This window comes from Suncus etruscus, chromosome 14, assembly GCF_024139225.1.
Source record: "Suncus etruscus isolate mSunEtr1 chromosome 14, mSunEtr1.pri.cur, whole genome shotgun sequence".
In the NCBI taxonomy this organism is placed as follows: Eukaryota; Metazoa; Chordata; class Mammalia; order Eulipotyphla; family Soricidae; genus Suncus; species Suncus etruscus.
The window spans coordinates 52,117,218-52,132,162 of NC_064861.1; the positions used below are offsets into that span (position 1 = coordinate 52,117,218).

The 14,945-nt window shown below is 47.2% G+C and overlaps 2 protein-coding genes across 2 annotated transcripts in view; one reads left to right on the forward strand and one right to left on the reverse strand.

Annotated features, from left to right (window-relative positions):
- NDRG4 (NDRG family member 4) overlaps positions 1-14,945 on the forward strand; it is a 518,571-nt gene that overhangs the window by 38,726 nt on the left and 464,900 nt on the right. The window lies entirely within an intron of this gene.
- Positions 2,903-14,945, reverse strand: part of CNGB1 (cyclic nucleotide gated channel subunit beta 1) — a 63,035-nt gene continuing 50,992 nt past the window's right edge. The window contains exons 28-34 of the mRNA XM_049787408.1: positions 13,345-13,442; positions 13,194-13,277; positions 12,296-12,414; positions 11,874-12,020; positions 7,022-7,235; positions 4,691-4,696; positions 2,903-3,254 (exon numbers count right to left, since the gene is read on the reverse strand). Of these exons, the coding sequence (XP_049643365.1) occupies positions 2,955-3,254; positions 4,691-4,696; positions 7,022-7,235; positions 11,874-12,020; positions 12,296-12,414; positions 13,194-13,277; positions 13,345-13,442 (968 nt within the window). The 3' untranslated portion in view covers positions 2,903-2,954. The remainder of the gene's footprint in view (positions 3,255-4,690; positions 4,697-7,021; positions 7,236-11,873; positions 12,021-12,295; positions 12,415-13,193; positions 13,278-13,344; positions 13,443-14,945) is intronic.

Sequence of the window (14,945 nt, forward strand, 5' to 3'; positions counted from 1 at the left end):
TTTGTTTTTCCTCTTTTTTCTTCCTTTTTCTTTCTTTTCTTTCTTTTTCACGCTTGTGGTTATTATTTGGTGATTTTTTTTTCTGCTGGGTGCTTTTTATTTATATTTTTGGTAGTTGCTATCTTTTATTTTTCTTTGTCTTCTTCCAGCAGAACCACACAACTTGAATCATCTTGTTCTGCCTCATGAATTGAGGGAGAAAATAAAAATGAATGGTTCCAGGACCAAAGAACCGTATGAACATTGAGTGGAATTAAAAAATGATTAGACTTAAACATCAAACCTAAAGTCAACAACAGAATTGATACCCTATCTACAAAAAGCTATGCAGAGGGGAACAGTTACACTAGCCCTCCGGGGAGCAAAGGAGAGATATGGGACACATGCTGGGAAAAGGGTGAAGGGAGGACAACTCTGGTGGTAGAAATGGCCCTGATTCATTGTCACTATGTACCTTAAATATTACTGTGAAAGATTTGTTATTCACTCTTTGATCACAATAAAAATTATTATAAAAAAGAAGAAGAGAAAAAATATGCCATGACTGGCTTATGGGTATAATGTCCTACACTTTAAAAGATTGGGAAAGAAAGAAAAAAAGAAAAAAGTAAAGAAGAAAGATGAGAAAGAGAAAAAGAAAGAGAAAGGAAGAAAGAAAAAGAGAGGAAGGAGGGAAGGAAGGGAGGGAGGGAAGGAGGGAGGTAGGGAAGGAAGAAGGAAGGGAGGAAGGGAAGAAGGGAGGAAGGAAGGGAGGAAGGAAGGAAGGAAGGAAGGAAGGAAGGAAGGAAGGAAGGAAGGAAGGAAGGAAGGAAGGAAGGAAGGAAGGAAGGGAGGGAGGGAGGAAGGAAGGGAGGAAGGAAGGGAAGAAGGGAGGAAGGAAGGAAGGAAGGAAGGAAGGAAGGAAGGAAGGAAGGAAGGAAGGAAGGAAGGAAGGAAGGAAGGAAGGAAGGAAGGAAGGAAGGAAGGAAGGAAGGAAGGAAGGAAGGAAGAGAAGCATGTTCTGGGTCAGAGACAAAAAAGCAAACAAACAAAAAAGCATGCATTCAAAATAAAAATTTAAAATAAAAGCATGTGTTTTTTATGTGTTGATATGGAACGATAGAACAAATACATCAAGCTCAAATGATCTGCTGCTCTACTATGCAAGTACAAAAAAAAAAGCACAAAAAAAGAAAAAAAGAAACACACGAATCAACACATTTTCTATGTAAGCTCCAGATGGCTCTAAAAGCATATACAAGGCACTGGCAATAGTGTCTGCTTCAATCTAAGAGTATGAAGAGAAGTTGGGGGCAGGGGGGGAGGATTCTCATGGGACATCCCTTTGTACCCCAGTAAATACGTTGATCCTACAAAAATAAATAAATAAATAAATAAAAGTTGTTTTTTGTTTGCTTTTAGGCCACATCTGGTGGCACTCAGGGGTTACTACCAACTCTGCACTCAGAAATCACTCCTGGCAAGATTGGGGAACCATATGGGATACCAGGATCGAACCCAGGTAGGCCACCTGCAAGGCAAATGTCCTCTGCTATGCTCCAGCCCCATGACAGTTTTTTAAAGGGTAAAATAATTACATGGGTCATCATCATCATCAGTGTGAGAATTACTCAGATAGTACTACATGTCAGGGACCAGAAATTTCTGTTGTTACCTAGGGATTTGGAAATACCAAGAACAGCCTAGGGCTCCCATCTCTCCCCACACCCCCTTTTCAGTTAGGGATGCTCTGCTTTTCTTTTGATGCACAAAGACACCATTTGCAAGCCTACAAAGGTTTTATTCCAACAGCTCACAATGTTCCTGCGATTGTGTATAACATGGTCAGTGCCTCCTAGCATTCCTAACCTGAAAACAAAGGCCTGGTCTAGTTTCTGTTTTTGATCACTCACTTCCCAAGGGTCAATATAGGTACGCAAATAAAACCGTAGTCATTTGCTGGGACCAGAGCAATAGTAAAGTGGGGAGAACATTTGTTGTTGTTGTTGTTGTTGTTTTGGGGTCACATCCGGCAGCGCTCAGGAGTTACTCCTCACTCTACGCTCAGAAATTGCTCCTGGTAGGCTCGGAGGACCATATGGGATGCCAGGATTCGAACCACCATCCTTCTGCATGCAAGGCAAATGCCTTACCTCCATGCTATCTCTCCAGCCCCGGGGAAGAGCATTTGTATTGCACACTGCCAACCCAGATTTGATCCCCAACACCCCATATGATCCCAGAGCCCATCAAAAGTATCTCTGAGTTCAGAGCTATGAGTAAGCCCTGCGTACCACCTGATGTGGCAACAACAAAAAAAGTCACTGGCTGAATAACTGTATTTTCTTTCTTTTTGAAATACACACACACACACACACACACACACACACACACACACACACACAATAGGACCTGTCATCTTCTGGTATTAATTAAAGTCACTACAGTCATCTCTATACTGGGGAGTCTGCTACATCTGCTCTTGTGGGACCAGGGCCAGCTTCCAACTGAAGCCGTCACCGCACCATGTGGTGTCCAGCAGTGAAACTTAGGGCCCATGGAGCTTAAGTCGAGCCCCACCTCAACCCTGAAGTAAGCCCTGCTTGCTGCACCTGCTTTCTAGCCACTGCATGGATCTAGAGAGCCATTCTGGACCCAAAGCCCCCAACATGCAAGAACTCTGTTTCCCTCCATCCTCTGCCAGTGAATTTGGAAATGAGACACATTTTGTTCCTTGAAGGAGTAGTTGCTGGGGAGGCAATGACAGCACGACTTACGGCCCAGCATTAGAGGGACTGAATTTGGGGACCCACTCTGCAAGAGGCTGAGGCAGGGCTGGAACACAGCGGGGAACCAGAGCCACCTTGGGCCCATTCAGGTGGAGCATCTCTATCTCTATCGGGGTGCACAGGGATTAGGGGACACGCAGAAGAGGGGACTCGGGCAGGGCAGGAGCTCAGAACACCTGCCCAGCCTCACTCTCCATCCTTCTTCTCCGGGACCTCCTCTCCGTCCTTCTTCTCGGGGATCTCCACCGACAGAGTCTGTTCTTCGGTACCCGAGCCTGGGCTCATGCGGATCCGCACCGCTGGCTCCGAGGGCCCCGCCGCTCCTTCTCCGCCTCCCTCTGTCTTCTCGGACTTCTCAGAGGAGGCAGGTGGTGGAGCGGCCGGAGCCCCTGCGGGGCCAGCGGGCTGGGGCTGGTCGGGGGCCTTGGCTGCGCCTTCGGGCTGGTCTGGCGCAGACCCTCCTGCTTCTCCTTCTGTGCCTTTGGCCTGGAATTGGGAAAGAGTGACTAGTGAGATAGAGAAAACTCTTGGACACTCCCTTTCCCATCTGACACTCCCAAGAAGGCAGAGTACAGAAAGGGTGAATTTTTCTTTTTTCCAGAAAGGGTGAATTTTGATGGACAGGGTTTGGGGGTCAGATGAGAGTCACGTAGGGGTACTTGGTAGAAATAGAGTATATTATGGGGGGAAATGTAAGGATAAAAAATCCCATTTGGGGAGCCCAGCATACAGGCGACTCATGCTTTAGACCTGGGGAAGCCCAGTGCACAGTCCTATTGACCCAGCAGCCAGAGGGCTCAAGGAAACTCCAAATAAACAAGACAAGGCAGGAGCCCAGCAGTCTGTCGGCTTTGTAGATGCTCTTCAAGGTTATGCTGTCAGGGCAACTGAGCTGTGTGCTTTAGTTGGTGCTGGTGGTCCCTTTTTAACTTTTGGTCAGTATGCAGGGGTGCCACACAGAGACTGGCAAAGATGAGGGTTTGGCCTATTCAAAGCAAATTGTGATTGGGTTTATTGCACAGGGCTCTGGGCTTTATCAGAAAATAGGGGCTGTCACAGTTGTGAACCAGGAGGATATAACCCTGTGAGCCTTGGTATCTCTCTGAGATGTGGTTGGTGCTTTTTGATAGGTGTCACCAGATACCAGAATTTGGACCCAGGCCACCTGGATACAGTTCAGATGTGTGCAGAGAGTCAAGTGAGAACCTGGGCTTTGGGGGGCTCCTCATGACCCTCCATCTCTGACAGAAGGGAGTGGCAGTGGAGTAGCTCCCACAGGAAGAAGCTCAAGTACTTCCCAGCTTTTCCAGCCCATTGGGGTGATGCAGATGAGTTCGAGGAGGGTGCAGCAATCACCTCACTTCTCAGAAATAGAACCTCCTTGAACTTGGCTAAAGTCAGAAGATAGTGAAGAAAGAGGCAGGAATGGGGATCCTAGGCAGCTCTGGGGATCTTACCCTACCTTGATTTTGATGTTTCTCTAGGTTCTTTTGGGTGCCTGTTCTCTTCTCATCTATCCTAAAAGCTGCAAATTCTCATTCTGGGACAGGATATCCATTATATTGGTTTTCTGAGGTGACCTATGGTGATTCTCAGAAAGGTTGGTTAGGTTCAAAATGCTTTTATGGGAGTGTAAGAAGTCTCAGGAATTCATAATTCCCACAACCCTATGTGGCACCTAGGAACTACAGGGCTCAGCAACACTAGGGAGCTGGCAAGATGGCTGTGACAAAGTAGGCAGAGCTCAGACCTGGGTCTGTGTAAGAACTTCTTGCTGGTAACCATGCAGAAACTGGGGGTTCTTAAGCTTCAGGGGAAATACCTTTTGTGTATGACCTGAGTACATTGGATCACATCTCAATGTACCTAGGGAAGAGCTTGCACTTGAAGGTAACATGCCTGTTGCAGGAAAACCCTTTCACAGATCTCTTATGATTCATGTCTGCCTGCCAGGGTATGCCTAAGCTTTTAGGGGGGCTCAGCCCACCAGATGTATCCTCAGATTTTCCTGGTGGGTAGAACTAATTTAACCCCCATTGGGTTCCTCAAAAGGCCCGCTGTGGACGCCTTTTTCCCCTGCGTGGATGGTTGAGGAATTTCCAAAGAGATGCCTGGCATTACATTTTCAGCCAGTATTTGACTATCTCTCTTTTGTATATATCAGGCAAAATAATAGCCTCTATCAAATAATTTGGCTCAGAAATTCCAGCACCAAAGTTTATTTGAGAACCCCTTTTTCTGGATATAGTCAGCCCTAAAAGCAAAGACAATGTTTCTCTCCTTTTCAAATATGTCCTTTGCAGCTGCAGTTTCTGGTAATCAAGGGCGTAACCAGAATACAGATTTTGACTTTTGACCCTCCTTTAGAAATAGGGAAGCTCATTCCTGGGGATTTGGTACCTCCCTTCATTTAACCTCTAAAACAATCGAGTCCAGCCTAGAAAGACCAAGTTTCTAGATATTTCCTACTAATCCTAATTTTTGCATTTAAAGTAAGCTTGCAAGGAGTTACCTTGAGTTGTGTGACCTTCTGTCTTGTAACTTAGAACTTTTAGTCACACCCATTGCTTAGGTATTGTCATTGTTATACTAGGCTTTGTGATTACAATTATTCTTTACCTGTGGCTAATTTTACCCCTATAAATTCCCCTGCTCAAAAAATTAAACTTGTCGCACTCCTGCTAGAAAGGTGTTGATCCCACACATACTGCATGTGCTATCATTATTTCATATTTCATATTCGTCCGCTTGTGTTACCCCTTTTCCTCCTGTGAAAGGACTATGAATTGCTGAGATGCAAGACATCTACAACATCTGCCCAGCCCCACTTAAAGCCCCAAACTTAATGACTTGTCCCATGACTGTATATTAGACAAACACATCTGTCCTCAATCTGGGACCATGTGGCTGTCTCTAGTGAATGTCTTTGTTAACCATCAGCCTCCTGCCATGAGATTTTGTCTAGACAAGCTCCAGCTCTGATGTCAACATGATGGAGACAGAATCACTAGGTTCCACTGACTTCCCTCCTCTAGAGCTCTCTGTTCCTCCAGAGGGCCTGCTGCTGAGCTCCTAATTCCATCTCCCCCCTTCCCAGCAGCCTCCCTTAAGGACAATCACGAAACACCATAATTAGTGCAATCATTCTAATTGGCATTCTTGGCATTAGTCATAGTCAAAAAAACCCAGAACTAATTTTCAAATTCCCCTTAGATTTATGGAGGTGGGGGCAGTCAACACTGTCTGTTGGCAGGGTTTTTCCTTTCCAATCTTATAAATTGTCACAGACATAATATTGAATATGAGAGCATCTCTGACAGCTGTGGAGAACCATTCTCTGCCCACAACTGACTGAGCCTGCCTTGGCAACAGAAGCAGGTCTTCCCTTTGGGGACTGTTCTCTCCCCATCTCCACCATCACCATCACTGCTCTCAGTCCTGGGATAGGCATGTAAGCCTTGCCTCCTCAGAAAACCACACTGATTGGCTCTGGAATTGACATATGACTCAATTCTGTCCAATGACTATGAGCCCTGGGACTTTCTCTGGAACCATAGGAGAAAAGTGCCAGTGGTTACTGTCTTGCAGTTGGTTCCTGCACAGTGGGGCAAAAGCATGGTGGGGATTAGGCCACACTCAGAGGCTCAGCAGCTTAGATATATTACATGCATTTCTGAGTCATAGTATTTTCAACTTACAATAGGGTTTTAGGCATATGTTTCCCCGTGTAAGTGGAAGCTTTATCTGAAAGGGTCTTATGCTGTTGGCATTAGAAAACAAGGAGGATGAAACTGGAGATACTGGGGTTCAGGTGCTGCCCAGAAATGGGGCCACCACTGATTGAGCAGAGATCACAGTTGGTAAAGTCAGTCCCGTTGGCATCATGGGGCCATCTGTACAGTGCCCTGCCTAGACTTTGCAGAGACTTGACCCAGTGCATTCCTTGTTTTCTCTAGATAACTGGAGCCGGTTCTGTCACTTGCCACCCACTCACTAGTCCTGGTGGATCTAAGGAAGGGGGTGCTGGAATGAGGCCCCATGGCACTGCCCCTAACATATAGCTAAAGGCACTGAGTGACTGGGTACTCCATTATCTAATGAGTACTGGGTACCCCATTACCTGATGAGTGACTGGCTACCCCATTACCAGCTATATATCTATGTATCCCATTACCTGCTAGTTGACTGGGAACCCCTATTACCTGCTGAGTGACTGGGTACTCCATTACCTGTGTGTCTGGGTGCCCCATTACCTGCTGCTCCTGAAGCTGCTGTTGTTTGGCTGCTGCCTCCTGTGCTGCCAGTTCTTTGAGTCGCGCTCGTAGGTGTGCCAGCTTTCCCCCCTTGCCACCCATCTTCCCTGCCGCAGCCAGAGCAGCATTGAAGAGCTTGGGGGTGCCTGCCCGTGGAGGAAGGATGAGGACACTCTTCTTCTCCTCCTTGGATTTGTTCTGTCGCAACATGCGCCTGAAAGAGAGCAGACCCCTTGTCACACACACCCTGGGAGGTGTGCCAATCGGCATATATGTGTGCATGTAAGTTTATGCACCTTTACAGGGCCCTGCAGAGGGAACATAGCAAGATCACAACAACAAAAGCCATATGTCTCTAGGTGATAAGGCTCAGAGGGGCTGAGAAGTTTTCCAAACTCACACAGGAAATATCCAAAAATACTAGCATATGTGCTCAATTTCTGCAGGTCTTCCATGATCACCCCTATGACCCTCCTTCCTGGGAGTTTCTCAGGTGATCCCCTTCCCTTGAGGGTGAGCAGGACACGTGGCCTGCTTTCACTAAACAGAGCACAGCAAGGGTGATGGGCTGTCTCTTTGCTGATTGTCCCAGGGGCTTTTCATCTCTGCTTTGAACAAAGACACTCCCCACTTCCTGGTTCTGATGGAACAAGGGGTTTTGGAGCGGGGCATCAAGAAACAAGAACCTGTGGACAGTCATTAATTAGCATCTTGCCAGAACCACAGTCCTACACCTCCAGGAACCGACAACCAGAATGAGATGAAACCTCACCGTGAAGCCTCACCCTCACCCAAGCCAGTCCTTACAGCAGACCCAAGGCAGTGAGCATCCTGACTTCCAGCCCTCAGAGACTCAGATCACACTCACAGGCACTTCCAAGCTAACAAATCTGCAGGGCAGTGACCCACCAGGGTTGCTTGCAAATGGCAGGGGCAGAATAACAACTCAGCTCTAAAAGCAGTGCCCTGCCATGATTCTCTGAATAAGAACAAAATTTTCCATCCAACAGTACCCTGGCCTTTTATTCAGCATTTTTCATGCTACAAATATGTGATGAATGGCTTGGCTGAAGAGCAAATGTTTTTTGCCTACGATCTAGCAAAGCTAGACTGCTAATTGGCAAATTCACTCATCAGGATTTCCAGTACAACTTGTTTGTTTAAAAAATGAGGGCATTTCTGACTGCTTATCTAATCAGAAGCAATGGATTTAAATTGTGTCTGTTGGTATTAATTGTCCCAGACTTGCATTTTCCAGCAGTGGGTCCCACAGGACCAACAAACAAAACATGGTAATTCATCAGCGGTCCTTCCGTGACTGCCACTGTCTCTGTTACTGGGGCCCATTGTTCACTGTATGACAGTCTGCAGAAAGGCTGGGGGTGGATTCAAATGACAGAAAAGACCTCTCTGCAAGTGCTGATTGCTAGGGACTGTCTCTCTTCTGAGACACTGAGCTAGCCTCGGGGAAATTTCTACACTCAGGGATTCCTCCTTTATCCACACACACCCATGACATGTTTCTCAGCACCTGAAGGCAGCAGTAGCCCTGGGAAAAAAAGTGTCATTCATGAGAACTTTGAGCCCCATTTCATATAAAAGCTAAGCCAGAGATCTGAGTGCTTCCTTTGGGCAGGGGGTGGGCCAAAAGTTGCCCATCTTTAAATGGGGGGCTTGGACAGAATCACATGGGTGGCTCTCTCCAGCTAAGCATACTGTTGTTCTATCTTGAATCTCTCATTTGTGATTTTTTTTGTTTGTTTGTTTGTTTTTGGGTCACACCTGACAGTGCTCAGGGGTTACTCCTGGCTCTACACTCAGAAATCGATTGCTCCTGGCAAGCTTGGGAAACTATATGGTATGCTGGAATTCTAACCCTTACCTTCATGTTATCTCTCCGGACCCTCTCTCCTTTGACCTGGGTCTTCCCTGAGTATGCTTCTGTCTGAACTGTACCACAGTGCCCCATGTCAGTGCCTCTTCCCCTTCCTGGGCACAACACACTACCAGCAGGGCCAAGAGACAGGCCTTTTGTTGGCTTGGCAAACCCTCATGTACTTGAGCTAGAGCAATGGATGTCGGCTCTGAGCCTGACTGCCCACAGTCTCACCCCTAGTGTAGAGGGCAGAAAGGAGGCACAGACATTAGCAGCTCTTTCTCTTGATTCATAACCCCACAATGGCATAATCTAATACTTCTGGAAAATTTTAGGATTTCATTTCTACAAGCCTCTCTCAACAACAGCTTGGTACCAGCTTTGTTTGCGTGTGTTAGTGTTTAGAGACATTTTTTTCCACACTCAGCAATGCTGATGGGGGGAAGATCACTGCTAGTAGTGCTCTGGGGACCTTGCCATACTGAGGATCAAACCCTGGGATCCTCACTAGACAGCACATACTCCAGTACTTTGAGTCATCACCCCAGCCCCTACACTCAAGGTTTGCTCTAATATCCATTGTTGATTCATTAACATTAAATTCATGGAATGCAAAAAACCCCATTAACATTGAATTCATTAACATTGAATGGGGAAGGAGAGCTCAATAGGACAGATGCAAGTTCAGTATGAGAGGCCTAGGTTTGATTCTTCATTACCTTACCTCCCTGTGCACTGCTGGGAGGGACATCTGAGCACATAGCTGGGATTAGCCCTGAACCTAGCTGGGTGTGACTCCCCCAAAACAACAAATGCTTGATATGCTGCTCTGGACTCCTATCTGCATGAAATCACCTCCCCCAGCCTGCTTCCCCCAGGAATACCAGGTTGATGGGAGGAGACTTTCTCACAGTGAAATTGACATCAATATTTAGAAAAATGTGAGTGTCATGTACCCAGGAGCCCACAAAGATACCAGTTTCTGCCCTCCTCTTCCTCCTCCTCCCTCCTCCTTTTCTTCTTTCTCTTCTACTTCCTCCTCCCTCCTCCATTTCCTCTTCTTCTACTTCCTCCTCCCTCCTCCTTTTCCTCTTCCTCTTCCACTTTCTCCTCCTTTTCTTCTTCCTCTTCCACCTCCTCTTCCTTCTCCTCTTCCTTTCCCCTCCTTCTCTTCCTCCTCTTCAAACAAAAAAAGGAAAAAATAAAAAGATACCAGTTTCTGGTCTGAGCTGTATACCCAAGACTGCATCACTATGTTGAACAAACCACAGCCCTTGCAAACTCCTGGAGACAGTCTCTCGCCTCTACATGTGTCATGGCAAGTATTGATGGAAGGGTCGGCCACAAATCAATTTTAGGGAGTGAGCGAATTGCAAAGATGAAATCATAAATCATAGTCATGGCACCTCCCTGTCCTGGAAAGGAGCAAGCTGCGAGTGGGCAGGCTTTGTAGGAAAAGTTCAAACGATCCTGAGGAACATCACCCTGCACTGAAGGGCAGTCTTCAGAGCAACAGACTATGGCTTTGTGGCTCTGAAGAATGTCAGAGGCATTAACATGGTGATGTACTGCAAGTTATGTCAATTAAGCCACATCCAAGTGTGAGCCACCCGTGGTACACGTGCTGACGTCAATGAGTACCCAAGAAAGATAAAGGGGCATGTGATGACTCAGTGCCATAGGCACAAGCACCTAATTAGGCCCTAAAAGTCAGGGAGACAATTCTGTACCGTGCAAGATGCTTGGGGGACCATGACAGCTTCGGATACAAGGAGGGATGAGTCAATGCATTGTTACCATAGTTATGTTCCTGCTGTTTAAAAATATGTAATAGTCGGGGCCGGCAAGGTGGCCCTAGAGGTAAAGTGTCTGCCTTGCAAGCGCTAGCCAAGGAAGGACCGAGGTTTGATCCCCTGGCGTCCCATATGGTCCCCCCAAGCCAGGGTCAATTTCTGAGTGCTTAGCCAGGAGTAACCCCTGAGCATCAAACAGGTTTGGCCTGAAAAACCAAAAGAAAAATGTAATAGTCTATAATTTACTCTGATTTGGGGGGGGGATTTTGGGCCATACCTGCAATGTTCAAGGATTACTCCTGGCTCTGCACTAGGAATCACTCCAGTTTGGGGACCATATGAGATGCCAGAGATTGAAACTATGTCAGCTCATGCAAGGACCCTACTCTGACTTTTATTGGGGGAGGCACAGCTGGTGGTCAGGGGTTACTCCTGGCTCTGTGCTCAGAAATAGCTCCTAGCAGGCTCGAGAGACCATATGGAATGCCAGGGATAGAACCCGGGTCTTTCCCCAGTTAACCACATGCAAGGCAAATGTCTGACCTCTGTGCTATCACTCTGGCACCCTACTCTGACTTTTAAATGTTGTATATGACAAATGACTCAGAGCCTACCCCTAGCCCATGCTGGAAGACCCTATACAGTACCATAACATGGACCATAACTGTAGACACAGCTACATGCAAGGCAAGTACTGTCTCTTCAGCCTAACTCCCAGCCTTAATAAGCTCCATGGTGATGTAAAACTACTTCCTCAGCTGCAGGAAGAACACACTGAGGATGGGTTTTTCTAGGGCTGTTGATGGACCATACCTGTAATCTAGGGCTATTCCCAGCTTGATGTGCCAGAGTTATTCCCCACAGTGTCAGGGATTGAACCCAAACTTTTGCAAAGCTGTGAGCCAGAACTTAAACTATCTCCTGGGACCTGGAGATATTTTTATTAAAAAACAACAACAACACATTTTTTCTTTTCTTTTTTTTGGGGGGGGGGTTTACACCTGGCAACACTCAGGTGTTACTCCTGACTCTACACTCAGAAATTGCTCCTGGCATATTCGGGGACCATATGGGATGCTGGGATTCGAACCACTAGTCTGCTGCATGCAAAGCAAATACATTACCTCCATGCTATCTCTCTGGCCCCAACAACACATTTTTTCAATAAAAACAAACAACATACCTGGCCTTCTTCCTCAATAACTTCTGGGACTCAGGATAATGCACCAGGATCTCATTCAGGTCCCTCTTGTCCAGAATGAAGAGGTTGGTGAAGCCATGAGCCACCACGTTGGCTGTGCGCCGATTGCCGCCCCCCACAGCCAGCAAACTGGGGCAGAGAAGTAAGAAGGTGAAATTCTGGGGCAGGGATTAGGTCTTAAATACACCTCCTATCTCTTCATGGAGCCCGAAGTTGGGATCACCCACTCCTCAAGGAGCCTCGACACCCTCTAGGGGTCAGCAGGGTGCATGCTGCCACCTCAGAGGGGTCTTTGGCCATAAGGGCCCTTGAGGACAAAGTCCTCTACCCTCCACACACCAATCCCACCATGTTACTAGCAGGCCTGGCCCAGGACCCCCTGTTTCACCCAGTTCCCCTCTGACCTGATTTCTCCAAACACAGATCCAGCTTTCAGAGTGACCAAAATGGACTTCCCGTCTGGGCCGCCCAAGACTTGCACCTGGCCCGCCTGAATGATGTACATCTCACGGCCAATCTCCCCCTGAAATAGAAGGTCAAGTTCCTCCATCACTGCTGGGTAGGGCTATGAGTACTGGTCCATTCTAGTTTCCCCAGCATCACAGCACATGGGGAGCTGCTCTGTTTGGGGAAGGACTGGCAGCCACCTTCCCTTCCCAGCCCCCTTCTAGGAAGACAAGACTGGAAACAATTCTTTCTTTATTGTCAGAGTCCTGACCCTCAGAATCCACACTTCCAGTTATTTTTCACTTATTTTAGGGATCATAACTGGCGGTGCTCAGGGCTCACTCCTGGCTTTGAGCTCAGGAGTGGTACCAGGGTGCTTGGGGTGACCATAGGTGGTACCCTGCCAGCTGTACAATCATTATGACCTTCATATTCCTTTTCTTATCCATATAGTTTCATATCCTGAGCCTCAGGATGGTACAGAGGGAGCTTTAAGAATGTTCTGGAAAGGGCCCGGAGAGATAGCACAGCGGTGCTTGCCTTGCAAGCAGCCGATCCAGAACCTAAGGTGGTTGGTTCAAATTCCGGTGTCCCATATGGTCCCCTGTGCCTGCCAGGAGCTATTTCTGAGCAGACAGCCAGGAGTAACCCCTGAGCACCGCTGGGTGTGACCCAAAAACAACAACAACAAAAAGAATGTTCTGGAAAGCCGGTGACTCAATCAAGGTCACTGTCTGGAGCTTTACACAGCCCCCTTGGGACTGGTGCCCTGGAACCCTGTGCCAGCTCCTCTCCCTCCCCAGAAGTTCTGCACCCCTGGGCCCAAAAAGCTCCTCAGCAGAAGCAACTACTCACCTTCTTGCACACGTAGTCATTGGGCAGGTAAACGACAGAGCGCAGCCGCTTCAGCATATCAAAGATCATCTGCCGGTCACAGCCCTGCAGAGGAGGGACTGTCAGACTCTTCCAGAGCCCCAAGGGAACCCTGGGTCTGGGGTGGCCATACCTGGAAGAGGGCCACTTTGCTGACAATCTCATAGTTCACATCAATGGCAAGGTCCAGGCGCATCTTGTCTGGAAGTTGTACCATCAGCTCTGACTCATCTACAAATGAGGCCCCGGCAAAGATCAGAGGACAGTCAGTACCCCATACACACATATACAAACACACATACATGCTGTTATGTGTAAAGATACATATGCACACATACAAGCACACATGTGCTCTCACATGCAGTGCTTTTACATGAGCAAATACAATGCTCACACATGTTCTCCCATACTTATGTCATAAGCATACATGCTCTCACATGAAAACATACACACATACATGCTCTCACATGCAAACAAGCATACTCATACAAACATATGCTCACATATACAAACACACATACATATTGTATACAGATGCCCACCACTCTAACCCCAATACCAGACCAGGATTAGGAGGGTTGTGAATGTAGGATTCCCCCTATGTGGTTCCATAGTCCTATGTTCTGTTAACTATCAGGCTTGCAGTGCCTGCAGGAGAACCTGGCACAAATGTTTGTGGGCAACAGGAGGCAGGAAAAAGCCCAGCAGCTCTTCCTTGATGCCTTTTTACCAGCTCCAGCACTGGGCATCCGCCCAGTAGGGTTCTGATCCCTGTGAAGTTGGAGGTGCTGTGTGGCCGTCCCTGGCCTGGAATGAAACCGTTGATGTGAGGTTGGTCTCTGGTGATGAGCCATAAGGAAGCAGCAGGCTCAGTGCATTTACTCAGCAGCACCCCCAGTGGGAAGACCCTGCACTGCAGGCCATTTCTTGGAGAGCAGCACCCCGGTTCAGGAAGAACATTGGGTTTTAAGAAAAATAAAAGACATTTTTGCAATAATCTTCAGAGACAAAAGAGAGGAAGGCTGGAAGGTCCAGCTCACATGAAGCTTACCACAAAGAGTGGTGAGTGCAGTTAGAGAAATAACTACACTGAAAACTCTCATAACAATGTGAATGAATGAGGAAAGTGGAAAGCCTGTCTAGAGTACAGGTGGGGGTGGGGTAGGGGGGAGGGAGATTTGGGATATTAGAGGTGGGAATGTTGCACCGGTGAAGGGGGCTGTTCTTTACATGACTGAAATCCAACTACAATCATATTTGTAATCAAGGTGTTTAAATAAAGATATTAATAAAAGGGGCCTGTGAGATGGCGCTAGAGGTAAGGTGTCTGCTTTGCAAGCGCTAGCCAAGGAAGGACCGCAGTTCGATCTCCTGGCGTCCCATATGGTCCCCCCAAGCCAGGGGCAATTTCTGGGCACTTAGCCAGGAGTAACCCCTGAACATCAAAACGGGTGTGTGGCCCCCCCAAAAAAACCCCCAAAATGATATTAATAAAAAAAATAAGAGAATTGGAGATTCTCAGCCTGGGTGGCATGGCCCTGGCAGCTTGTGGGACCTTCTGAAAGAATATGGGCTCTAAAATTCACAATGGGACCTCTCTAAGGTCAAATAGAGATGAGGAAAAACACATCAAGAAAGCCCAAAGCACCTTATCAGATCATGATGCACTGAAAATGGAAGTTAATCCTAAATGGAAATGAAGAATGATGTAAACACCTGGAAAGTAAATAGCTC